This window comes from Typopeltis vanoorti, chromosome 3, assembly GCF_054136105.1.
Source record: "Typopeltis vanoorti isolate ZY-2024b chromosome 3, IOZ_Tvanoo_1.0, whole genome shotgun sequence".
NCBI classification, from domain to species: domain Eukaryota; kingdom Metazoa; phylum Arthropoda; class Arachnida; order Uropygi; family Thelyphonidae; genus Typopeltis; species Typopeltis vanoorti.
Genome location: NC_143551.1, coordinates 146,381,474 through 146,408,951, shown reverse-complemented (window position 1 = coordinate 146,408,951; position 27,478 = coordinate 146,381,474). Strand labels below are relative to the sequence as shown.

Here is a 27,478-nt window from a genome sequence, read left to right as displayed (position 1 = left end):
CTTCTAGCATAATCCCATCAATATAATATAACACTGGATATTAATCAGACCAAAGTGCATGACTTTACATTTACTGACATTGAACTGACATCCCCATGTCCACAATTTCAGCCTATTCAAATCATTTTTAAAAGTACTGCATATCAGCAGCATTCCTGATTACCCTTTGCATCATCAACAAATAGCTATGTCACCTGTCAAATCCTTCCCAATGTCATTAATGTACAGATTGAATAACAGTGGACCAATGACTGATCCCTATGGTACACCACAAGTATCAGTCATTGCCTTATCAGATTACCTTAAATCTTGCAGACTCGCATTCCCCGTATGCCACTTTGATATCGGTCAGCTATTAAACTCATTTACCGTTCTTGCTCTCACCACTATCAGGCAATGCATTCCATGGTTTAACCACCTGCCATGCAAAGAAACCATGGAATGCATTGCCTGATAGTGGTGAGAGCAAGAACGGTAAATGAGTTTAATAGCTGACCGATATCAAAGTGGCATACGGGGAATGTGAGTCTGCAAGATTTAAGGTAATCTGATAAGGCAACTTCCCCACCATACACAACTCTGATACCTATCCAGCTGAAATGTCTGACATCCAAACCCATGTGCTGCAACTTAAATATCAGCTTATCATGTGGCACCCTGTCAAATGCCTTCGCAAAATCCAAGAAAACGGCAGTACCGTATATGCCTTTCCCTCATTCTACTGCTCTTGCAACTTTATTATAAAAAGCTAGCATATTACTAAAACAAGAGCACCCCTTCACAAATCCATGTTGACTCTCACAGATAACATTACCCTCATCTGCAATCCTCTGTGTTACCTTCACCTTTGCAAGGTGTCCCCTGAATTTCACGTTTCTATCAATCAGTGTCTAATTATAGCCCAGTCTGATGACACACAGACTGGGCTATAATTAGACACTTCCAGTCTGCTACTGCCCTTATGCAATGGCACTATCTTACCTTCCTTCCATTCGCTGGGCACCTTTCCCGTAGCCAGACTTTCATTGAAAAGCCAGGTTAAAGGAGCCTTTAACTTGGTTCTTTAGCACATTCTCTCAAAACTCATGGTGAAATACCATCCAATCCCACAGCTTTACTGACATCCAGGGTACTCAATATTTGAAACATGCGCTCCTAATGCACCTCTAAACCCTCAAACCTGCCTTATCCCTCTAGTATTAAAATTTACTCCTCCAGGATGAAATACACCAATAAAATGTTCATTGAACAATTCCACTATGTCCTCTGCATCAGTCACGCTATTCCCATTTTTATACCACAATGTCATTCTTCCACAATCATTTCTCCTCGTATTGGCCACATAGCTAAAAAATTCCCTAGGATTTTCTTTGGATCTTAGGGCCAATCTCTTTTCATATTCCAGTTTCACCTTCCTTACCATACTAGTCACTCTGATGGCCTGAGTCTTATATGCTTCATTCATCTGCTCTCCATCCCTCTCCTTATATATCTCCTTCCATAACCTGTTTTCCACCTGCAGTTCCTGTTTAATATTGTTTGTCATCCACTTTACACAACTGTGTCCTCTTCTTCACTTGTGGAATATAGCTTACTATTGCTACTAACAAATTCCTTAACAATTTCCCAAGCACTAATAATGATATCTTGCCCTTCCAATTCCACCCTCCATGAAACTGCCCCAAGTTGATATTTAAGACTATATTTATAGTCACCCACCTTATAATTCCACACGTTCCTTTTTCTTTGATACTCGTGCATGTCTATTCATCTTCCAAGTCAAAACCACATGGTCACTCTCTCCAATTGCAAGGGGGTGGGGATGTCATCTCAGTTATCAGCTCTTCTGATGCTGTGACCAAATCCAAAACTCTTGAACTCTTGTTCCCTCTATTACATGTTGCCTAAGATATTTATCCCTCAAGAATTCTAGAAATTCCATTCTCTTATTGCTACATGCATCTTCCTCACCCCAATTTATACTTCTGTAATTAAAATTTCCCATAACAATCATTCTTCTTTCACTTGCCAAGCTCAACTGTAAACATCTCCTGGTCTCCACCTTCTGTGGTCCTTGGTTTCTAGTAACACTCTACTAAATATCCTATCTTGCCTATTTCTCCCTTATATTATATGCTTGCAAAATCATTACATTCTTTAAATTCATTACATTCAGTCACTGCCTTCCAAAGCCACCACTAGGACATAAGCTATCACTTATCATAAGCAGTACTTCACCACCATGCTTTCCCTTCCTATCCTGCCAAAAAATGCTATACACAGCAACTTCTATTTCTGTTATTATATCCTCTTCTGTCAACGACATCTCAGTGATCCCAATAATCTTTGGTCAGGCTGATGCTATCAGCACCACCAATTCTTTTCCTTTATTCTGGATACTCCTGGCATTAGTATAAAGCATAAAAATGCCACTATTTCTATACCCAGCATTATCCCCTCTAGACAGCATTACCTGATGTTGTCCCCCTTCTCCCAATTACCCTTTCCCACAAGAGGCCACCCTTGCTACCATCCACCTTGGGCATTCTAGTTTCCCTGCATTAACACACTGACTCGCTCAGAACAGCACTCTCTCCAGATGCCTACATCTTTCCTCATTCAAATACAAGCGGTCTCTCGCATACAATTCCTCTGTCCTCAAATGCCCTCCAAGCATCCACATATTCCAATCCTCTCTTCTGACACATCCTAGCTATTATGTTATTCAATATTACTGCTCCTCTGCACAGCTCGTCACTATCATTCTTTGCAACATGCACACTATCTTTCCTCTCTGAGTCTTCTTTCGTACTATCTCAAGCAAGAATCTCATGTCTCTCGCTGCCCAATTTACATTACCTCTCAAGTCATTTGTTCCTACCATCACAATCATCTCATCCACCCTTTCACCCCCTCTTAATTACCACAGCCACACTTTCTATCGTTCCTCCAGGCAAACACTCCTCACACATCCTATCTTGCACACCATGGATCATTGAGTCTCCATACATTACACCTCTTACCACCCTGTTCCTCAATTGCTCCGATGCATCTCTCACTCTTCTCTCTGTGTTCCCCTACTTACCTGCCTTCCTGACATCACTCTCTCTCCCTGGTTCCAGTGCTCCCTTGCATTCTTCTCATTCCCTCTTTCTCCTCTTCTGTCATTCCCATGCCTCTCTCTCTCTCTCTCTCATTTCCTCTCTCCTAATGCTTCTATACTCTCCTCTTCTATCATTCCCATACCTCTCTCTCACTACTTCTATTCTCTCTCCTCTTCTTATCATTCCCAAAACTTTCTCTCACTCCTACTCTGATTCACCTTGTATACATCTCTTCCATTCTCCTAATCTCATCTCGTTCACAAGACATTCCACCTCCTCTATCCCTCTCTGCCAGTTTCACTCTTACTCACCATTCATTTACCCAATCAAAACCATCTCTGTAACCTTCGGTCATTCAAACCTTCCACACTCCCGACCTCTTATTTTCTCATTCATACTTTGCTCGTCATTCTCTCCTATCGCACTACTTGTCTCACGACATTCATTTCCCATCCCTGAAGCAACTAGGTCAGTTATCGAAATATCCAATTCATGGATTTCCTCCCACTGTCTGCATTTTGCGCATATATGCACTCCCCCCTTTCTCTCATCCGCCACATATCCAACTCCCGGGAAGCATACATGCCACAAAGTCCTTTATTATGTTATGTATAATAGAGTTCTTAAATGGTGGAGGACTTGGTAACACACACACACATCATATATACATATACATATATATACATATATATGAACACTGTATCACAGATATATACACACTAAATACAAAACATACAATGCTATATTCAACTATACTAGATTGCGAAACCTTATCTTCTCTTCCACTGCAAATGCTGCCGACTGTAACCTAGCTTTCTTGGTAACCCAAAAATAACACAATATATAACAATGAAACTCCAAAAGCAGAACCCCTAAGGAACACTTGTGTTATTGATTAAAAAATGCAGCATAATTCACACTATACACCATTTAAAAAACACTTTTCCCTACTACAGCTCAAATTGCCCACAGCCAAGGGTAACTACTGATTTTTATGGTCTTCATTTGTTATAATTGTAAATAACAGAATGACAATTATAAAATTGAAATATCATTAGGCATTTGTATATACTACATTATGTGCAGAAGTTATTAAATTTATATAATATAAATTTCCAAAAGGAAATTTATTACGACTTGAAATAAGTTATATGACCTATTTCAAGTTATAAGTTCATTCCCACCTGACATGCAATACAGCATTCATGAAATTTAACTAGTCTTGCAAGTGATATAGTTCCAGAGAGAGAGAGAGAAAAATACTTTTTACTAATTATTATTTGTACTGATATTGTGCCACTGCATACGGTTTTTAAAGAATGGAGGTAGAAAACTATAGACCAGTTTTTATTTCTTCTATGATTAAGAATTTGAAAAATAAGTAAAAAGCTTATATACGGAATTGTCCGGATGAAGATAAATTGTTAATGAAGGTCAGCACAAATTTCAAAGGATGCTCATGATTTAGTAATCTGGTTGCTTTTCATAAAGAGTGATTGGTGAAGGAAAGTCATATATACTGTCATCTTTCTGGATTTTTCAAAAAGGTATCGGCTAGGATGCTATGTGATAAGCAGATATTAATGGTCTAACATGCAGGTTTAGTTATTAGGTTAACAGATTGATTGCCTGATAAATGTGGGAGGGGGATTAGGAAAAAGGGGAACAGTTGGGTTTTCCCACAGGTTTGTATCAGATGGGTTTGCTTAAGATCATGCCTTAGCAATCTATTTATGTATTACATCAAGGTACCAAATAGAGATGCATATACAGCAGCATATTTAGATCAACTACCACAAATGATAGATTACTGCATGACAAGTTGCAATTGAATCAAAACAGATTGAGTTCAATGCATTAGTATATTGGATCAGAGATGGACTAACATATCAGCAAGTTGTGTATAGGAAGCAGTTGCCTAGAAGAGGAAAGCCAAAGTGATGTGCCCCAGTGGTATCTTTTGGGATCCCTACTTTTCAAACATATATTAATGATATAGGAAGAAGTTTAAATTGGTACGTGCAATTGTTTGCAGATGATGCAAAATTAGAGAAGGATATGAATAGACTAGATTGATTGGGCAAATCAGTGCAGTCATCTGTTTGATGTTGCAAAGTGTAAGGGCTTAAAACTTGTAAAGCAAGGATAGGATGTCTTGAGGGAAGTATAGAGGATAAGATCTGAGGATGATGGCAGACAACTACCTAAAACTGACTTGCAAGGGGATATTAACAATGGACTTCGGCAATGATGTAGAGAACACTGACATGTAGGAGTGAGGTTATGGTAAATGTATGTGGATTACTGGGTACAGATTTAGTCACTTGATTTTCAAAGAGATTAGGATATATAAGAAAGGGTACAGAGATAGCTAACACAATTTCTGGAATACTGGGTATGAAGAAAGACTGAGAAAATGCAATTCATTAGAGCCTTGTTAGGAGAAAGAATTAAGACAAAAACTGGTAAGGGATTGTTAGATTAATGTGAAAGATGTATCATAAAATAGGATAAGGCAGAGGTTGAATTACTTTGTAGAAGGCTATTCAGTTGAATAGCCTTTGTAGAAGTTCAACTGAAGGCAGTATCACATGAATGGGACAGTTTTCTCATCCCAGAAACTGATTTTTCATCCTGCAAAACAGAGAACAGACAATAAACCAGAAAATATATTCGCCTTAATTTCCTTGACCATAATTCAAAAAATAATTATTTAAGAGACTGAACTATATGAAGGATACTTTTCCAACTACACAGAAAGCAATATTTAAAAGTAATGAATTGCAAGCAAATTTAGAACCTACTTTGTACTGCTTGGCATTTCTTCTGACAGTGCATGATTATGTACACAGGAAGAAGCTAATGTTTTTGGAATTGTGACTTTAAAAAAGTCATGATCTAATATAGCAGCAACAGCTGGACGGTCAGAAGGATCTTTCTGAAGAAGGCTAGTAATTAATCGACTTGCTGGTTCTGACAAGGTATTGGGAATAGAATATCTGTTATTACTAATGCGGGCATAGGTTTCATTGATGGTTGAAGTTTCAAAGGGTGGCTGTCCAACCAGCATGGCATACCTGAGGAAAGAAAAAAGTAAAATCCAATTCACTGAGAATGTTATTCACTAACAATATTCTTTAGATCAGATATGTATTTTATGATAAAAGTTTCAGTAAGTGATAATGAAATATACTATATAGTAGCAACTGAAAACAAAATGTTTTACAGAAATTTAGAAAAATACAGAAATGAATATTGTTCTCACATTCTCAGTATGGAAGATATTCAGCAATAATTCTATTTTCAATACAAACCAAAACAAGGCGAAGAGAAATAATCCTCCTGCCATTTATTTATTCAGGAAAGTAATTAATATTTTAGAATCATCCCATTTTTTGTTAAAAAATCTTCAACAAAAATGTCGGACAATTTATTCAACTCAAATTTTACTCCTCTTAAAAAATATATATATTTCCCTTGTATTGTTTTTATTTTTTTGCACATGCTTCTTTTCTGTCACTTGGTAATTAGTTCACATCTAGACTGTCTAAAGTAGGTTTCTAGATTGTTTTTATAACAAAGTTTAAATGGACTGTTCTTACAGTTGGATAAAGGATGAAACCAAACAATTTCTTGGCATCTTTAATTTTCTGTAGTAACTATCCCTTCTCCCAATACAAAAAAAAAAAAATCAAAATCTATCTTTTTAAAGAAGTCATTTTACAATAGAAACAAAACTCAGTAACATTCACAGGCTTGTGGGCAAAACCAATGCAAAAAAACAAGCTATCAAAAACAAATTATACCATTAGGACTTCAGTGCCTATATCTTTTAAAATACTTCCCAGATAAAGGAAGAATATCTATGGCATACAGATAACATATTTAACACACATGCGCACGCGCGCGCACACACACACACACACACACACACACACACACACCTTGGTGTGTGGCAGAGGAAAATGTTTTGGTGGATGGGTTTGATTGTACGAGTGAATGTCAGGTGAAAGTAAGATGTGTTATGAAAGATGTTGAGAAAGGAAATGAAAAGCATGAAGAGTAAAATGAAGAGGATTCCTGAAGAGTTGAAACCTTAGAGGCTAACTGGTGCAAGGAGAGCAAGAATAGGTATTGCAGAAAAGTGCAATAATGACAGAGACAACAGAATGGAACTGTGAGGAGCGCGATATGTGGAGATTCGAGGATTTGGAAATGTGCAGAATGTATTAGAGAAGCGATTGCTGCTTCTTCATTTTTTCCTCTTTTACCTTGCAGTGTCAAGGGTTTTCTATTCATTTAACCACAACCATACACAAGGATAAGGTGGTTAAGCCCTATGCCTCCCAATGCATCCTATATCTGTAGAAGCATTGAGTTCTCAAGGCCAGTTTTCCTGCTTGTGGGATGATAAACCCCAGATAACCTGGGGAGAAAAACCCTGCAGTCCACGCCCAAGACTGGCTAACTTGACAATGTCTGAGAAAGATCCTAAGTTCCTCATGTCAGCAACGGGAATCGAACCCAGGACACTCCTTTCCCAGGCATATGGTTGTGAAGCGCATAGCCACTCAGCTAACCGTGTGGACTAGAAAAGTGATTGCCTAGGGAAATAGAGAATTTTGCTGAAGCAGGATGAAAATGTGGATATTATTATTATTATTATTATTATTATTATTATTATTCAGGCCTCCAAGGAGTCAAAAGACTCATCGAGGGAGGTCCTTTCTAAGACATAAAGTCTGTCAAGACTCATCGAGGGGAAGTCCCCCCCTGAGAAACACAAAGTTTATCATACCACTCCTTAAACCCACTGACCGTTCTCGCTCCCACCACTCCATCAGGCAATGCATTCCACGGCTCAACCACCCTCCACACAAAGAAACCACTCCTTACCCTCTTGCTCACAGTTTCCTTTCGTAACTTCCAGGGATGGCCTCTTGTCATCACTCCTTCCCGCTGATCAACCAAGCGAAAGAACTCCCCAGTGTCAACCCTGTAACCACCTCTCAACAGTTTAAAAGTCTCAATCATATCACCTCTCCTTCTTCTATCCACCAAACTCTGCAGTCCACATTCTCTAAGCCGATCCTCATAACTATCCTTGTACAGCCCTGAAACCATCTTTGTCATCCGTCTTTGTATCCTTTCCACGGTTAATTTATCCCCTTCAAATCCTGGGGACCAAATCTGAGAACAATAGTCCAAGTGTGGTCTGATCAGAGACTTATACAACGGAATGATAACCCTCTTATCATAATAGCAGCAATCCTCTGTGTTACCTTCACCACCTTTGCAATATGTCCCCTAAACTTCAGGTTTCTATCAATCATCAACCCCAGATCTCTTGTCTCCCCTACTTCCTCCAGTATAACTCCTCCCATAGAGTATGCAGCATCCCATCGATGTTTCCCAAACCTCAAGACCTTACATTTTGCTGCATTAAACTGACACCCCCATTCATTTGCCCATCTATCTAGCTTATTTAAATCCTCTTGCAGGGCATGATACAAATGATGATACAAATGTGAATGGTTGGTGCAAATTATCCATTTGTGATCATTTGCACATGAGATTGATGTTAGAGACTGAGCAGCAGAAGTGTCAGAGAGTGGTGTATTATACCTAGGTATAATAATGCTAAGGTAAGAAACTGTAGTATGATAAGAGAACTGGATTGCATTTGACCATAGAAGGATGCAGTTGGAGAGGTTTTGGTTTTATGGACAAGGCAAATGTTTCAAAAGGTAAACCATCTGAAAATTAGTGCTAGGATGGAAGGTAGCAGCAATGACTTCATCCCATACTACTTTCCATCCTGCAGTGGTTTGGAGGATAAGAGGGCATATATTGTATATTACATAACCAAATAGAAGCTGTGGAGAGTAATAAGTTACACGAATACTGACAATGCATCACACACCAGGAACATTAGGAATAAAGATAATGAGTTTGTGGCATTAACTTACTCTTCATTGTCTTCTTGAAGAAGTATCAATGTGGTTAACAGAAGAGAATGTCCTTATATGGAAAGAAACTGAATGGAATAAGAAAGGTAAAGTGAGTGATGGAATGTTACTCATGATAAGTGATATGTTGTGCCCTCTCAACATAGAGAATATGGAGGGAAATGGTACCAATAGCACTGAGCATATGCTGAACCAACTATGTAATTTCTTGGTATCTTAAACATATACTATATGCTAGTCCCCCACACTTTTGTAATTGCTAAAGTAATTTAGCTAAGTAATTTTTTTTTAGGCAAATTACTTTTCCCCTTCCTAGTCAACAGTCACCACTCCAGAATCCAGTTTGCCATAAAAAAATAAAAATAATAGCCTGCCTTTTCTCAATACTCTTAATCATGCATCTTCCCAATGGCACTCTTTTTTTTTCTCAGTTTACAGAAAATCCACCCACACAGGTAGATTCATAAACTTTCCCATCATCCTCTTAGCTCTGTTCAACCCAGGCTGCCTTTTCAGCTGAATTCATTTATTTGCCATGTCCAATAGTTACAATGCTATAAAGATTAACAATTAACAAATTGGGTTTTCCTCATATCCCTCTCTACAAAAAAAGACTACACTAATGTTATTCCTATTCCCTATATAGGAGGCACCTCAGAAAAAATAGTCAAAACTAAGCATGTGCACGCACCTATATACACTCTCCATACAGCTTTCAAACCTCATCTGAAGCTGACTGCCCTTATCCACTCCTTCCCCTCTCTGTTCCTAGTGTTTACATGGTTCCTTGTTCCTGCAAATTATCTTATGGTCAAACTGGGAGATCCACCAACATCTGCCTAGAAGAACACAAGAAATACTTCTGCCACCACAACTATGGTCAGTTTGGTCTGGTTAACCATGCTCTGATAACTTGCACATAATGGGAAAAAAAAAAAAAAAAAAATACGATGCTTCACCACAACAAATAACTTGAAAGATTGTTCTTAGAATCAGCAGATTTGGTAAACCAGCCTGATGTTAATATGGGCATGTTAAACTTCCCAAATCTTGGGAAGTTTTAATTCTTAATAGCTAAGGCTAGCCAACAGCATTTTTGAGAGCCATAGAGAACACCCCTCATAGGACTATAAGCTCAGTCTAATTTTTTTCCACTTATTCTGAATGTTGTGTGTGTGCACACATGCTTTAACAATTTTGAGATTGTACCCCTGACAATGTCTTTGTGAACAGACAAAATACAGAATCCAATAAACTTGTATTTTCTTGTTCCTCTATACTATATTCATTCCATTAAATGAGGATAGTAAGTCATCTGAAGCAATGATGTCACTAATGTGTGTAAGAAGAGAACACAGCTATTTGATTCTTTTCCTATAATGTATTGTTGGATGATGGCTGGTTAAATGCCTTAAAGTCTAATATTTCTCAGCCAAATGTATACCACTGCTCTATCTGCTATTTAGCCCATGCACTAATATATAGCCAGAATATGGACTTTGAGGGGCTGGGTCAAAGGACATTTGATGCTACATGTTCTATTCATAAATTAAGTGAAGGGAAAAAGAAAAATGATAATGCCATGTAGTTGCCTGGATGCTTTTTCCCTTCTATATAAAATTATATCATGAATAAAGAATTTGAGTAATTCAAAAATCAAGAGTCTTGTTAGCAGTACATTAGTAAAGTGAGGTAATATCACCATTTCCTAAGGAACCACTAAATGAGCAAGTTAAACCAAGGACAAAATCCAAATGGATGAATCAATATCTTATACAAAATAATCATCACTTTCTTATACATAGTGATAACATATAGAATACAGCCGCCATAACTATTTAAATATGTAGTTTTAGAATTTAACTCATCTACCAAGATAATGCACTTGCTCTGATTGTTGTCCATTAATAATGAGTGTTGAAGTTATGTTAAAAAATTTCAAACATGGCATTTAAGGCATCAAAGCTAATTTCCATTTCCGAGTAACAACCGTAATATACTTACACCTGTCCAAAATGCACCCAAAACATCATTCTATACAAAAGTGATATTTTTCACTGATTGTGAAACACTATCCCATTTACTGATCTGAATTGGCTTTCAGAATTCCACATTTAAGTTTCTAGAGATTGCCGGATTATCAACCATTAATTATTATTATTCAGGCCTCCGTGGAATCAAAAGACTCATCGCAGGAGGTCCTTTCTAAGAAACAAGTCTATCAAGACTCATAGAGGTCCCTCCTAGGAAACACAAAGTCTATCATACCACTCCTTAAACTCATTAACCATTCTTGCTCTCACCACTCCATCAGGCAATGCATTACATGGTTCAACCACTCTCCATGCAAAGAAACCACTCCTCACCTTCTTTCTCACGATTTCCTTTCCTAACTTCCAGGGATGGCCCCTTGTCATGACTCCTTCCTGCTGTTCAACCAAGCGAAAGAACTCCCCAGTGTCAACTCTGTAACCACCTCCCAACAGTTTAAAAATCTCAATCATATCACCCCTCCTATCCACCAAACTCTGCAATCCACACTCCCTCTGCCGATCCTCATAACTAACATTGTACAATCCTGACACCATCTTTGTTATCCGCTTTTGTACCCTTTCCACAGTTAATTCATTCCCTTCAAATCCTGGGGACCAGATCTGAGAACAATAGTCTAAGTGTGGTCTAATCAGTCTTATACAACGGAATGATAACCATTTTATCTCTGCAGGTCAGTGTCCTTCTCATTATTGCAGCAATCCTCTGTGTTACCTTCACTACCTTTGCAATATGTCCCCTAAATTTCAGGTTTCTATCAATCATCAATCCCAGATCTTTTGTCTTCCCTGCTTCCTCCAGTTCAACACGTCCCATAGAGTATGCAGCATCCCATTGATGTGTCCCAAACCTCAAGACCTTGCATTTTGCTGCATTAAACTGATACCCCATTCATTTGCCCATCTATCTAGCTTATTCAAATCCTCTTGCAGGGGTACCACATCTGCACTATTACTAATAACCCTTCCAAGCTTCGCATCATCTGCAAACAACTGAATATCCCCTTGGAATCCACTGACAATGTCATTGATATAAAGGTTAAACAATATAGGTCCCAGTGCTGAACCCTGTGGAACCCCTATTTGATATTGCTCCACCATACACAGCTGATACCTATCGGACAGCCAATCCTGAATCCAATTGACCAATCTGACATCCAGACCCATGTGCTGCAACTTGAATATCAGCTTATCGTGTTGCACCCTGTCATATGACTTTGCTAAGTCTAGGAAAATGGCAGTATATGCCCTTCCCTCATCTAATGCTCTTGTAACTTTATCATAAAAGGCTAGAACAAGAACATCCCTTCACAAATTCATGTCGACTCTCACAGATAACATTACCCTCATCTGCCCAATGCTGCATACGGTCCCTCACTACTGTCTCCAAGATATTAACTACTGATGACACACAGACTGGCCTATAATTAGACACTTCTAGAGTGCTGCCGCCCTTATGTAATGGCACTATCTTACCTTCCTTCCATTCCATGGGCACCTTTCCCGCAGCCACACTCATTGAAAAGACAGATCAAAGACACTGTCAGTTCCTTAGCACATTCTCTCAAAACTCATGGTGAAATACCATCCAGTCCCACCACTTTACTAACATCCAGAGTACTTAGTATGTGGAACACACTTTCCTCCTGCACCTCTAAACCTCAAACCTGCCCTATCACTCTAATATTAAAATTGATTCCTCAAGGATGAAATACTCCAAGTGTTCATTGAACAACTCCACTATGTCCTCTGCATCAGTCACTCTATTCCCATTTTTATCCCATAATGTCATTCTTCCACAGTCATTTTTCCTCATACTGGTCACATGGCTAAAAAAAATTCCCTAGGATTTTCTTTGAATCTTAGGGCCAATCTCTTTTCATATTCCAGTTTCACCTTCCTTACCATACTAGTCACTCTCCTGGCCTAAGTCTTATATTCTTCATTCATCTGCTCTCCACCCCTCTCCTTATATCCAGTTTTTCACCTGCAGTTCTTGTTTAATATTGTTTGTCATCCACTTTACTCCAAATTGTGTCCTCTTCTTCACTCATGGAATACAGCTTACCATTGCTGGTAACAATTTCTCAAGCACTAATGATATCCTGGCACCTTCCAATTCCTCGCTCCATGAAACTTCCCCAAGTTGATGTCTAAGACTATTATAATCACCTGCTTTATAATTCCACATACGTTCCGTTCTCTTTGATACTCCTGCATGTCTATTCATTTTCCAAGTCCAAACCATATAGTCATTCTCTCCAATTGGTGGAAGAGATGTCATCTCTGTTATTATCAACTCTTCTGATACTATGACCAAATCTAAAACTCTTGAACCTCTTCTTCCCTCTGTTGCATGTTGCCGAAGACTTTTGTCCCTCAAGAATTCTAGAAATTCCATTCCCTTATTGCTACATGCATCTTCCTTTTCCCAATTTATACTGCTGTAGTTAAAATCTCCCATAACAATCATTCTTCTTACACTTGCCATGCTCAACTGTCTCAACATTTCCTGGTCCCCACTCTCTGTGCTCCTTGGTCTGTAGCAACACCCTGCTATATATATCCTATCTTGCTCACCTCCACCTCACACCATATGCTTTCAAAATCAAAATCATTAGTGTCACAGCCTTCCAAAGCCTCCACTCTTAGAGGACATAGGTCGTCACTTAACATAAGCAGTACTCCACCACCATGCTTTCCCTTCCTATCCTGCCGAAAAATGCTGTACCCAGTAACTTCTATTACTGTTATTATATCCTGTTGCGTCTTGGTGATCCCAATAATCTTTGGCCAGGCTGATGCTATCTGTGCCACCAATTCCTCTCCCTTATTCCGAATACTTCCGGCATTAGCATAAAGCATATAAATGCCATTGTTTCTATACCCAGCATTATCCCCTCTAGACTCCACTGGGCTCAGCATTACCTGATGTTGTCCCCCTTCTCCCAAGTATCCATTCCCACAAGAGGCCACCCCTGCTACCATCCACACTGAGACACACTGACTCGTTCAGAACAGCAATCTCTCCAGATGCCTACATCCTTCCTCATTCAAATGGTCTCTCGCATACAATTCCTCTCTGCTCTCAAACACACTCCAAGCATCCACATATTCCAATCCTCTCTTCTGACACATTCTCATTATGCCATTCAATATCACAGCTCATCACAATCATACCTAGGCAACACACTATCTTTACTCTGTCTTCTTTCGTACAACCTCAAGCAAGAATCTCATATCTCTCGCTGCCCTATTTACACCACCACTCAAGTCATTTGTTCCCACCATCACAATCCACCCTTTCACCTGTCTTAACTGCCACAGCCATTCTTTCTATCATTCCTCCTGACAAACACTCCTCACTCATCCTATCTTGAATACAACAGATCATTGAGTCCCCATACATTACACCTCTTACTACCCTATTCCTCAGCTCACGTGCATCCCTCACTCTCTCTCTTTTGTAACAGTGTCTATCTCTGTGCTCCCCTACTTACCTGCCTTCCTAACATCACTCTATCCCTAGTCCCTATGCTCCGTTGCATTCCTCTCATTCCCTCTCTCCTGCTGTTTCCATTATTTCCTCTTCTATCATTCCTATATCTGACACTCATTCCCTCTCTTCCACTTATCCTATTCTCACCTCTTCTATCATTCATAGAACTCTCTCATTCCCTCTCTTCTACTGTTCCCATTTTCTCCTCTTCTAACACTCCCATAACTCTCTCTCATTCTCTCTCTTACTGTTCCTATTCTTTCTTCTCTCATTCCCATAACTCTCTCTCAGCCCTCTGATTTGCCTTGCATTCTTCTCTTTCATTCACCTACCTGCCCATTAACCTGCCCACAGGAGAATAAGTAAGGTAGTTTGCAATGTTTTTGCACAAAATCCAAACCGTCACTTTCACAGTACCATTCATTGTTATCAATATGTCAAACAAGAATAACAAAAATGCTCACTGGGACATTCTGTATGGAATATTACCATTTACTGTACTACTCTCCAGAATCTATTAAACAATCTCTCCTTGTCAATCTAGTGCAACTTTACAACTGAAATTACATAGTATCTATAAGGTACATTTGTGAAATCAAGATAATATAACCAAAACCAAAAATCTAAAGCTTCTGTAATCCTTACAGAACAAATGTACAAATAAAAATTTCCCACCCATTCCTATTAACTTGACTTGTTACTTACATAATACATCCTAGTGCCCAGATGTCTGCAGCATATCCATGACCTTCTACATTAAGAACTTCAGGTGCGATGTAGTTTGGAGTACCACATACAGTCCTTTAAAGAGAGAAGAGAGAAAAATGATATATTGAAGAGGTGAGTGATATTTTGAAAAAGATTAAATCTATAATTTAATGCAGTACTTCAACATTTATATCTCATACACTGAAATGATCTGTAAAGAGATTACTAACATACTTTGTGTTTTCAGCAATAAAATACTTCATTTCTTTGAGCTGGTGAGTGCAAAGAAAGAATAAAATAACAGCAAAAGTATTGTCAAATTTCAAGAGAAACTACATAACAAGAAAAGAACCAGACAGAAAACATCAAAAATAGAAAGCAGTATATATGGAGGTTAAACAGGTCCGACTAGTGTGTAATAAATCTGTTTATTTTTGTCCAGAGAGAAAGATGAAAAAGATAGGCTTGAATGGTTATATAAGATGTGTTGTGTGAGAGCAAACTTCTGCTGTTCAACATTAAATGAACAGCAATGTTCAACCTGAAAAACTGAGACAGCATATCGTGAAAGCATAATCATGTAAGAGATGCTTAATTTTAAAAGCTGAATTCGCATTTGGAAGGTTGAATAAGGAATGAATAAAACTGACAAGTGTGTATGTGTGAGAGAGAGATGTTCAGTGTAAAAAATATACTTGTGTAAATAAAAGATACACAGGTGTAAATGAACATGTATCATTTACAATTTAATTTACATACATGAACAAGTATCTTATTTGCTAAACATTAAAGGCATTAGAAATAAGAGGAAAAGCGTAGTAATGGTCCAAGCATTTTTTTTTAAATATATCGCCAAATAAAGGTTGTAAAACCTATAGTACATCAGTGCTGCAGGCAGGCTAAAATTATTTGATCTAGTTGACTTAAGATAACATCTAGAAGACAGAACAAAGATGGTCAAGGAACAAATATTCTATTCCATTATGAATCCATTTTTGTTAGATTTGCCAGAAGTTTCCAATACATCAAGAAATATTTTTCAAAATTTTTAATGCCTAAAACAAACATTTTTCATTCAGTTTTCTTTAGAGAAAGAATTTTTTTTTAGTAGGAAAGAAAAATTTGATGTTTTCTTTCTGAATAAATGCTAATTCAGATCCCACCCATGAAGGTTTTTGTATACCTATAGTACATTCATATGTGGGTGGACTAAGGATTTTTTTTTATTATTATTTTTATATAATTTTTGTATTTTTTTTTACATTCATTTTTATATGGTCCAGAAACCCTGCTTAGAGGCCAAACACAGAATTTTTTCATTCCCCTTCGGGTCTCCAAAATAAGCAAGGTGGTGGTCTCACGCAGGCTATGGAATTCATGTCATATTTTATATATGACTAGAAAACCACATATTTGGAAAGTTTTTTTTTTAAATGCCAAAGCAATCAAGTCAGCAATGTTATTAATGACACCTGCTAAAGGTATGAAAATATATTTTTTTCTTGACAAAAAACCTAAACCACGAAAGGCCGATATTTGTAGCAGATGCTCTCCCTCTTTTTTTTTTCCCTTAATAGAAATCTAATTGTTTAGTAACATTCTCACTATGATGATGTATCCAGTTTCCATATCTGAGAAGCTTTTTCTTACAAAATTATAGTGACTATGGGAGATATGTAAAATTATGAAACTTGATGAAGAGAAAGTGGACGAACTTTCTCTTCATCCACTTTCCCCATTTAGGCAAACTAAGCAACTGCCTAGGATGCAAGCCATGAAGGGGTGCAAAACTTCAAAACACACTAGAAAATTAGTCTTGATATTAGACAGATAATGGAAACTGGATGTGATAACACTTCAAGCTAATATGTATAAAGGACTGATTGATTGGATTAAATGATCAGGCTAGTGAGCCAAATATGTTTACAAACTTATGTTCTTTGACCAGTTTTTATGATGAAAATCCTGAAAGTTGAAACTATTAACTCACTTTTAGCTGAAAAGCCATCAAACATTCCACTCATACTTCAGATGTCAAATCCAGGTATTTCTAAGTAAATAAACCATCTTTGATCAGTTGAATTGGGGATATTCAAATCTTGAACATTGTGCATTAATCTTGTGTTTTGTCCCATAAGTTCTATAAATTTTCTAAAGCATTTCATTACATATCTTCAGTGAGTGAAGGAGGAGTAATCTTTAGTAATCCCTAAAATGAGCATGATGTAAATAAAGCAGATAAATGCATAGAAGCTTATCATTTAGCCAATCCATTTTGCACATCCCTTTCTAGCTGATTCTGTAGACTTCTTTAATACCTTCTGTTCTGGTCATTAGTTTATTCAAATTTTCGTTAACCTGCCTTTTCTGCTCCCATTATCTTAGGTGTTATCTGGGAATAGTTTGGTTTAATTGGTTTTCTAGACATCTGTCAGCAGAGGAGACTATAACGTTTTTCAAAAAATTCATTTTCTATATCAACTTGTTTTTGTCTTTCCATTATATGCTAACTGATTTCACAAAAGCAGAGGTTTTTTTTTAATGAAATTTTAAATCAGATCTTGGCAGAAAGAGTTCACAGCCTAATTCAGCACTATGAAGAGTTGACATTTAAGACAGAGGACTTCACCATTTTGCAAATCAGGAAGTAGTCTATGCAAGTTTTTAGTATTTGAGTCAGGTGAAGTTCAGGCATATTTATTGGCAGGTCTTTTATCAAAGACCTGCCCATAAATATGCCTGAACTTCACCTGACAGATTTTTCCTTAAAAAAGAAGACAAGCAAGTAAATGCTCCCATTTATTGCATCAGTTCTAAATTTGTCCATTACATCAGGCATAATGTCACAGCATTGTTCAACTTTGACATTAAAATTACCCACAATCAGGGCCGGTGCTACCATTTAGGCAAACTAGGCAACTGCCTAGGGTGCAAAACTTGAAGCTATGCTTTATTCATACTTTACTAAAATATCAAAATTAAATAGTGATATATGATTTAGGTATCGATTCTTTTTCCTTATCCTTCACACACACTATTTAACTCTTGGTTCTTTTATTATTATTATTATTAAAACAAGACCTCATGGAGTCAAAGACTCATCTAGGAGGTCCTTTTATCTTACACACACATCTCATCATACCGTGTCTTAAACACATTCAAACTACTTGCAGACACCACGCTCTCAGGCAGGGCATTCCAATCACTCACAACTCTGCACGAAAAAAACCTGCCTCTCACTCCCTTACTCACACCCTCCTTATACAGTTTCCAGGGATGACCTCTGGTTCTCCCACTATTCTCTGTAGAACTTCTCCACCATTGATCCTATAACAACCCCTTACCAACTTGTAGGTCTCTATCATATCTCCCCTCTTCCTTCTCTCCATGAGACTCTGCAAATTACATCTTTTCAATCTTTCCTCATACTCAACATTCCATAGGTCAGAAACTACCTTAGTCATTCGCCTTTGGACCCTTTCCAACATCTCATCCTTCTGAAAACCCGGTGACCAAATCTGGGCACAATAGTCCAAGTGTGGCCTAATCAAAGCCTTATACATTGGAACAAGTATCTCCCTATTTCTACATTTCAGTGTCCTCCGCATCATTCCCAGAAGTCTTTGTGTTGTCTTCACAATTTTGGCGATGTGTCCCCTAAATTTTAGATCCTTATCCACTATCACCCCCAGATCTCTTATTTCCTCTACTTCCAACAATATATTCTCACCAAGCATAAATTCTGCATCCCATCTTTGTTTTCCAAATTTTAAAACCTTACATTTTGCAACATTGAACTCACATCCCCATTTGCTTGCCCAATCACTCAATTTATTCAAGTCTTCTTGCAAGGCCACAACATCTTCACTACTCTTTATGGTTCGTCCCAACTTTGCATCATCTGCAAACAACTGAATATCTCCATCCAAATCTTCACCAATATCATTAATATATAAGTTAAATAGTAATGGCCCTAAAACAGTGTGTCCCCTAAATTTTAGATCCTTATCCACTATCACCCCCAGATCTCTTATTTCCTCTACTTCCAACAATATATTCTCACCAAGCATAAATTCTGCATCCCATCTTTGTTTTCCAAATTTTAAAACCTTACATTTTGCAACATTGAACTCACATCCCCATTTGCTTGCCCAATCACTCAATTTATTCAAGTCTTCTTGCAAGGCCACAACATCTTCACTACTCTTTATGGTTCGTCCCAACTTTGCATCATCTGCAAACAACTGAATATCTCCATCCAAATCTTCACCAATATCATTAATATATAAGTTAAATAGTAATGGCCCTAAAACAGACCCCTGAGGCACTCCACTAGTGACTTTCCTTTTCCTGTATATTGCACCCCCATACACAACTTGTTGATACCTATCAGATAGCCAGTCTCCAATCCAATGCACTAATCTAATATCCAACCCCATCTGCTCTAGTTTGACTGTCAACTTATCATGAGGTACTCTATCAAAAGCTTTTGCGAAATCCAAGTATATTACTGTATCCTTCTCCTTTGTCCAAGGAAGCAGTCACTTTATTGTAATAAGTAAGTAGATTACTAAAACATGACCTCCCTTTAGCAAATCCATGCTGTCCATCAAAAATTATACCATTGTTGTCAACCCAACTCTGGATCCTAGTTCTCACAAGCTTCTCCAACAACTTAACCACAACACCTGACACACAGATAGGCCTATAGTTTGATGCTTGAGTTCGATCACCTCCTTTATGAAGTGACACAATCTTGCCCTCCTTCCACTCTTTAGGAACTTGACCAAGTGCAAGACTCGTATTAAAAAAATATGTCAAGGCAGGTGTCAACTCTCTAGCACACTCCTTCAGAATACGTGGTGATATATTATCAAGTCCCACAGCCTTATTTACATCTAGTTTACTCAACTCCCCAAACACTTCTTGCTCACTTACAGTCAGTCTCTCCTCCCCATCATCAACTGCTCTTAATCTCTCCATGAAGTCACATTCACAAGATTGAAAGATCTTTATGAATTGCTCATTAAGTATCTCCACAACACATTCTGCAACAGCTGTCTTTATAGCATTTCCTCCAATCAATGTCATCCTTCCATAATCATTCTTTCTTTTGCTGGCTACATATCGAAAGAACTCCCTAGGATTCTTTTTGGCTTCATTAGGTAACTGCTGTTCATACCTCACTTTAGCTAATGTCACCAACCAAGTCACTCATCTTGCCTGGTCTTTGTAGTCCTCATGGAATTGGTTATTTCCACTTCTCTTATGCCACCTCCATAATGCTCTTTTTCTCTGTATTCCATACTTAATCTCTTTATTCATCCATTTCACACCTACCTTATTTAACCTTCTCATTCTTGGAATACATTTAGACATTGCATCTACTAGATAGTTTTTGAAAATCCCCCAAGCTGCATTGATCTCTTTTCCAGCTAACTCCTCATTCCATGCTACATCTGCAAGCTGTCTCCTGAGCTCTTCATAATCACCCCCCTTGTAGTTCCACATATACCCTTTTTTCACAGGGGTCCTTGCACTGCTGGCAACCACCCAGGCAATCACTTTATGGTCACTTTCACCAATTGGTGGATGATTTGACACCTCATTTATAATTACATCCTCCGATGAGATGACCAAATCCAAGACCCTTAATCTTCGTGTGCCCTTTGTTACATACTGTCTGAGGTAGTTATCCCTCAAAAACTCAAGAAACTCATTTTCTTTACTTCCAGTCGCTATCTCTTCATTCCAGTCTATATTGCCATAATTAAAATCACCCATAATGATCACCTTTTCTTATTTGCTTGGCTTATTTGACTATACATTTCACTATCACCACCATCCACATTACCAGGTCTATAACAACATCCCACCAAGTATTTGATTCTATTCACCTCTATCTCACATCATACTGCCTCAAAACCACTGGCCCTATTTCCCTCTTGCATCTCTACCTTGTATGGACATAACTCTTTCTCTATCATCAATAGCACTCCCCCTCCCTTTTTATCCCTTCTATCCTCACAAAACACATCATACCTTTCCATCTCTATTCCTGTCAGGATGTCGTCCTCATCTAACCATGTCTCACTTATTCCGACAATCTCTGGGTGCACAGACGCAATTAGTGCAACCATTTCATCCGCCTTGTTTCTTATGCTTCTAGCATTGGTATACAAACACAACAACTCATTTCTGGATCTACAGCTAGTTCCACTGATACCATTCACTCGATGTGCTCTCTCCATGCTGAACTGGGGCCATTTCTCTTTCTGCTTCTTCATTTTAGAACCCTTTGCAACAACATCTGTTTCCTCTTGATCCCTGGTCATCCCATTACTTTCCTGCCTACACATGCTCTCACCTCCTCTTGGAGCATCCACCTTTCTCACGCTGTGTATCCCTGTCCACCCTGGGCCTCCCCGTTTCCCTGCTCCTCTTGCACACCCATTCTCTCATTTTCTATACTCATACCACTCACCTCTCCATTGTTTTCCACTTCTTCAATCTCTCCTGTCTTACTCTCCTGCTCTTCCACATCACTCCCCTCTCGATCCGATTCATTTTCTCTATTCACTTCTCTACCTTCCAGCAGCAGTCTCTCCAAGCGACTCACACCATAACCACTCAAATGCAGTCCATCGCTCCCATACAGCTCACTTCGTCCCTCAAACTCATTCCACACATTAACAAACTGTACTCCCGTCTCCTCACACATTTCAGCCAGAATACCATTCATAATCCTTGCTCTCCGCCTCATTTCACCACAATCATACCTAGGCAACACACTGACCACCCTTCCTGTCACACTATTCTCTTTTATCTTTCCAAGCAGTCTCTTGACATTCATTTTGACATGCTCTTTGTTCTCTCTCAAATCATTTGTACCAATTAATACAATTAATTCTTTTGCTCGCTCCCGCCTCATATCCAATGCCTCAATCACTCTACTTATTTTACCGCCTGGAAAACATACCTTGTGCACTTTATCCTCTAGCACACCTTTAATAATGGAGTCGCCATACAACGCCACTCGCTCATCTTTCGTTAACTCTTTCATGCCATCATGATTTATTGTAATAGTTTTGACCTGAATTCTCTTAATTTCATTCCGCATCCATTTCATTTCTTGCCTCATCCAATCTAATTCACTTTCCGAACCTCGCAACACATTCTCTCTATCATTAAATCTTTCTAACTTTCTAACTCTCGACCCCCTCTTCTCGCATTCCCTCTCATTCATCCTTCTTTGTTTCAGTACTTTCGGTCCATCATTTATTCTTTCTTTTTTTGTTCCTTACCTAAATGATTTGGACTTACCGCTATTTAAAATTCAGTTAAGATAAATATTTTAAAACGTTAACATTTGAAAATATTAAATTTCAGTATTTTATAACTTTTTTTTGTAAATGAATTAACAGAATTTTCAAATTAATTAAAAAAGAAAATAAAGCCTCATTAATTTACCTATTAATTTAACCTGAAACAATTTTATTTTGTTTAATGTCAATTAGAAACATTTTAGTTTATGAAATAAGGGGTGCATTTATAAACTTTGCCTAAGGTGCAAAATAACCTGGCACCAACAGTGCCCACAATTATCAATTGTGTTCTGCCAATTTCCTTTGTAATTGTAGATAGAAGTCTCTGTAGTCTTCTTTTGAGTGAAGAATCAGTAGCATATATCATTATTTTAATATTTCTTTCTTTTCCTTGTAGTCTAATAGCTATAATTCTGGATGGGCTGGGTTTAATTTCTGCAAGACTGTGGGAAAGTGATTTGTGTATGGATCATGACAGCTATTCCTTCTGTGTATGCTTTGCATTATGGGATATTAAGGCAATTAATGTGAAGTCATTAGCTTCTATATACAAGTAACCTAGTCATGAAGATACTTCATAACCAAATGTTGTTTGCTTAAACTTGAATAAAGGATGAAACAAGAACATAATTTACTGACAACTTTAATCAAGACAAGTTATCGAGAAGAGCTTACCAGATAGATATCAAAAGGAATTTGAGGAGTGCAAAGAATAAAAGGCCATTACTACAAATGGCATAAGCGCCTCCATAGCGCAATTGGAAGAACGACGGTACATTGCGCCCTTCGATTGGAATAGGCCTAAGTTCGATTCTCGTCGCGAAGGGAGGAATCGTTATCTGCACGATTTCAATCGAAGGCGAGTTAGCCAATCTCATATGGAGGTAGCAGGGTTTTTTCTCCCGGAAACTCAGGTTTTTCATCCTGCATACAGACGAATCGGCCCTTCAGAACACACGCAATTTACAGACAAAAAATACTAGTTGTGGTGTCCGGTAGATGGCACTGATGGGGATGATTCGTAGTAGAGGTACAGTGTAGTGGTTGAGACAGCTGTAGGTGTCCTCCCGCAATGAGTCTTCAGACTCCTTGGAAGTGTCAGGAATAATAATAATAAAGGTAAGTAAGAATGTGTGAGAAAGTTTTTGTATGGAGAATAGCAGGTTATGAAAATATTTCTGTAGTGACTGCAAATGAATTGAGGATGTGGTACTGCGACATTTCAGATGAATCTCATTTTGAGAAGTCTTGACTCCAAGTGGTCTGTAATAAAGCTGAACCAAGTATAAATCCTGCTTGAAGAATTTTGATTAATGTAAAGGCCAATTAGGCACATGTGAATTTCATTCTACATACAACTTAGTTGAGCACAACATTTAAGCAATGATTAAATAATTTCAAACAATAAAGATAATATAAAAACTAGCAAACACTATTCAAAAATTCCAGTAAATTTAATTTGACTTGACAATCACTTTTTAAATGATTCTTTTAAAAAAAAATGTGGAGATTGAGCGGCCCACTAAGTCTCCAAAAGTTAAATAGGACTAAAACGGCCTTGCCTACTCCCTATAAATGAGAATAAAATGCGTTAGCTGATTTCATTAAAGATTTATGGTAAATAATTTCCTCGATCATGCTAGTGAACTTAAGTCTCATGCAATGTACTGTATATTAAACTACTGTTAATAAAAAATAAAAAATTAATAAAATGCATGCACACACATAATGTAGAGATTTATACTTTCGGAAAAGTACTTAAATACTGAAAAAATTCACATAAAAAGTTAATTTTCATAGTATAGAAATGAAGTATTTCTGACAAGTCTATACTCACGTTTTCCCAAAACGATTCTCTTCCATTCTGGTAGCGAGACCAAAATCACCAATTTTAACTTCCATATCATCAGAGAGAAAAAGGTTCCCAAGTTTTAAGTCTCTATGAATGACATTTTTTCCATGAATATACTGAACTCCTTCAGCCAGCTGATGCATGTAATACCGTACTTCTGGTTCTGTCAGTACTCTACGATTCTTCATGACATGCACCATTGACTACAGAAAATCAAAAAACTGTTGAAAACATTTGTGGAGAAGAGATCTTTAAGTTTTTAACCACAGGAATACTGTTAAAATATCTGGATGAATCAGATTAAAAACATTTCCAGATGTAACTATCACAGGGAAAAATATCAGCACAATCTTATAAAATATTAAATGAAAAAAAATTCATGCATTGTTCATTATTGCCGTATGTTATTAAATTAATAACAATACTAAAGTAGCAACATGAATATTGTTAATATTTTTTATTAATATTATAATTATAGTATTGTGTAACAATTACAAATTTGTTTAGAATTATTATTATTATTATTATTCAGGCCTCCAAGGAGTCAAAAGACTCATCGAGGTAGGTCCTTCCTAAGACAAAGTCTGTCGAGACTCATCGAGGGGAGGGGAGGTCCCCCCCCCCGAGAAACACAAAGTCTATCATACCACTCTTTAAACTCACTGACTGTTCTCGCTCCCACCACTCGATCAGGCAATGCATTCCACGACTCAACCACCCTCCACACAAAGAAACCACTCCTTACCCTCTTGCTCACAGTTTCCTTTCGTAACTTCCAGGGATGGCCTCTTGTCATCACTCCTTCCCACTGTTCAACCAAGCGAAAAAACTCCCCAGTATCAACCCTGTAACCACCTCTCAACAGTTTAAAAGTCTCAATCATATCACCTCTCCTATCCACCAAACTCTGCAGTCCACATTCTCTCAGCTGATCCTCATAACTATCCTTGTACAGTCCTGAAACCATCTTTGTCATCCGTCTTTGTATCCTTTCCACAGTTAATTTATCCCCCAAATCCTGGGGACCAAATCTGAGAACAATAGTCCAAGTGTGGTCTGATCAGAGACTTATACAACGGAACGATAACCCTCTTATCTCTGCAGGTCAGTGTCCTTCTCATAATAGCAGCAATCCTCTGTGTTACCTTCTCCACCTTTGCAATATGTCCCCTAAACTTCAGGTTTCTATCAATCATCAACCCCAGATCTCTTGTGTTCCCTACTTCCTCCAGTATAACTCCTCCCATAGAGTATGCAGCATCCCATCGATGTTTCCCAAACCTCAAGACCTTACATTTTGCTGCATTAAACTGAGACCCCCATTCATTTGCCCATCTATCTAGCTTATTTAAATCCTCTTGCAGGGCTACCACATCTGCACTATTACTAATAATCCTTCCCAGCTTCGCATCATCTGCAAACAACTGAATATCCCCCTGCAATCCACTGGCTATGTCATTGATATAAAGGTTAAACAATATAGGTCCTAGTACTGAGCCCTGTGGGACCCCACTTGTAACCCATGTGCTGCAACTTAAATATCAGCTTATCATGTGGCACCCTGTCAAATGCCTTTGCCAAGTGTAAGAAAATTGCAGTATATGCCTTTCCCCTCATCTAATGTTCTTGTAACTTTATTATAAAAGGCTAGCATATTGCTAAAACAAGCGTGTCCTTTCACAAATCCATGTTGATTCTAACAGATAACATTACCCTCATCTGCCCAATGCTGTATACAGTCCCTCACTACTTTCTCCAAGATCTTAACTACTGATGACACACAGACTGACCTATAATTAGACACTTCCAGTCTGTTACCACCCTTATGCAATGGCACTATCTTACCTTCCTTCCATTCCCTGGGCACCTTTGCCAAAGCCAGACTTTCATTGAAAAGCCACGTTAAAGGCACTGTCAATTCCCTAGCACGTTCTCTCAAAACTCGTGGTGAAATACCATCCAGTCCAACAGCTTTACTGACTTCCAGAGTACTCAGTATCTGAAACACACTCTCCTCCTGTACCTCCAGACCTCAAACCAGTCCTATCACTCTAGCATTAAAACCGACTCCTCTAGAATGAAATACTCCAATAAAGTGTTCATTGAACAATTCCACTATGTCCTCTGTATCAGTCACTCTAATCCCATTTTTATCCCACAATATTATTCTTCCACAGTCATTTCTCCTCCTACTGGCCACATAGCTAAAAAATTCCCTAGGATTTTTTTTTGGATCTTAGGGCCAATCTCCTCTCATATTCCAGTTTCGCTTTCCTTACCATACTAGGTCACTCTTCTGGCCTGTGTCTTATATTCCTCATGCATCTCTTCACCTGTCTCTTTATATCTCTTCCATAGCCTCTTTTTCGCATGCAATTCCTGTTTAATATTGTTTGTCATCCACTTTACTCCAAATTGCGTCCTCTTCTTCACTCGTGGTATACAACTTACCATTGCTGATAACAAATATTCTTTCACAATTTCCCACGCACTAGTGATATCCCGGCCTTCCAATTCCTCCCTCCATGAAACTTCCCGAAGTTGACGTCTAAGACTATTATAATCACCTGCCTTATAATTCCACATATGTTCCCGTCTCTTTGATACTCCTGCATGTCTATTCATTTTCCAAGTCAACACCATATGGTCACTCTCTCCAACTGGTGAGAGAGACGTCAACTCAGTTATTATCAACTCTTCTGATGCTATAACCAAATCCAAAACTTTTGAACCTCTTGTTCCCTCTGTTACATGTTGTCTAAGACATTTGTCCCTCAAGAATTCTAGAAATTCCATTCCCCTATTGCTACATGCATCTTCCTCTCTCCAATTTATACTACTGAAGTTAAAATCTCCCATAACAAATCATTCTTCTTGCACTTTCCAAACATCTCCTGGTTCCCATCCTCTGTGCTCCTGGGTCTGTAGCAACACCCCACTAAATATCCTGTCTTGCCTACCTCTACCTCA

General features: G+C 38.1%; 1 protein-coding gene across 2 annotated transcripts in view; it reads right to left on the bottom strand.

The window, feature by feature from the left end:
- LOC150108639 (serine/threonine-protein kinase PLK2-like) overlaps window positions 1-27,478 on the bottom strand; it is a 321,698-nt gene that overhangs the window by 120,993 nt on the left and 173,227 nt on the right. For both annotated transcript variants that reach the window (XM_090416098.1, XM_090416097.1), the window contains exons 5-7: window positions 24,494-24,711; window positions 15,329-15,424; window positions 5,909-6,181 (exon numbers count right to left, since the gene is read on the bottom strand). In XM_090416098.1, the coding sequence (XP_090272224.1) occupies window positions 5,909-6,181; window positions 15,329-15,424; window positions 24,494-24,711 (587 nt within the window). The remainder of the gene's footprint in view (window positions 1-5,908; window positions 6,182-15,328; window positions 15,425-24,493; window positions 24,712-27,478) is intronic.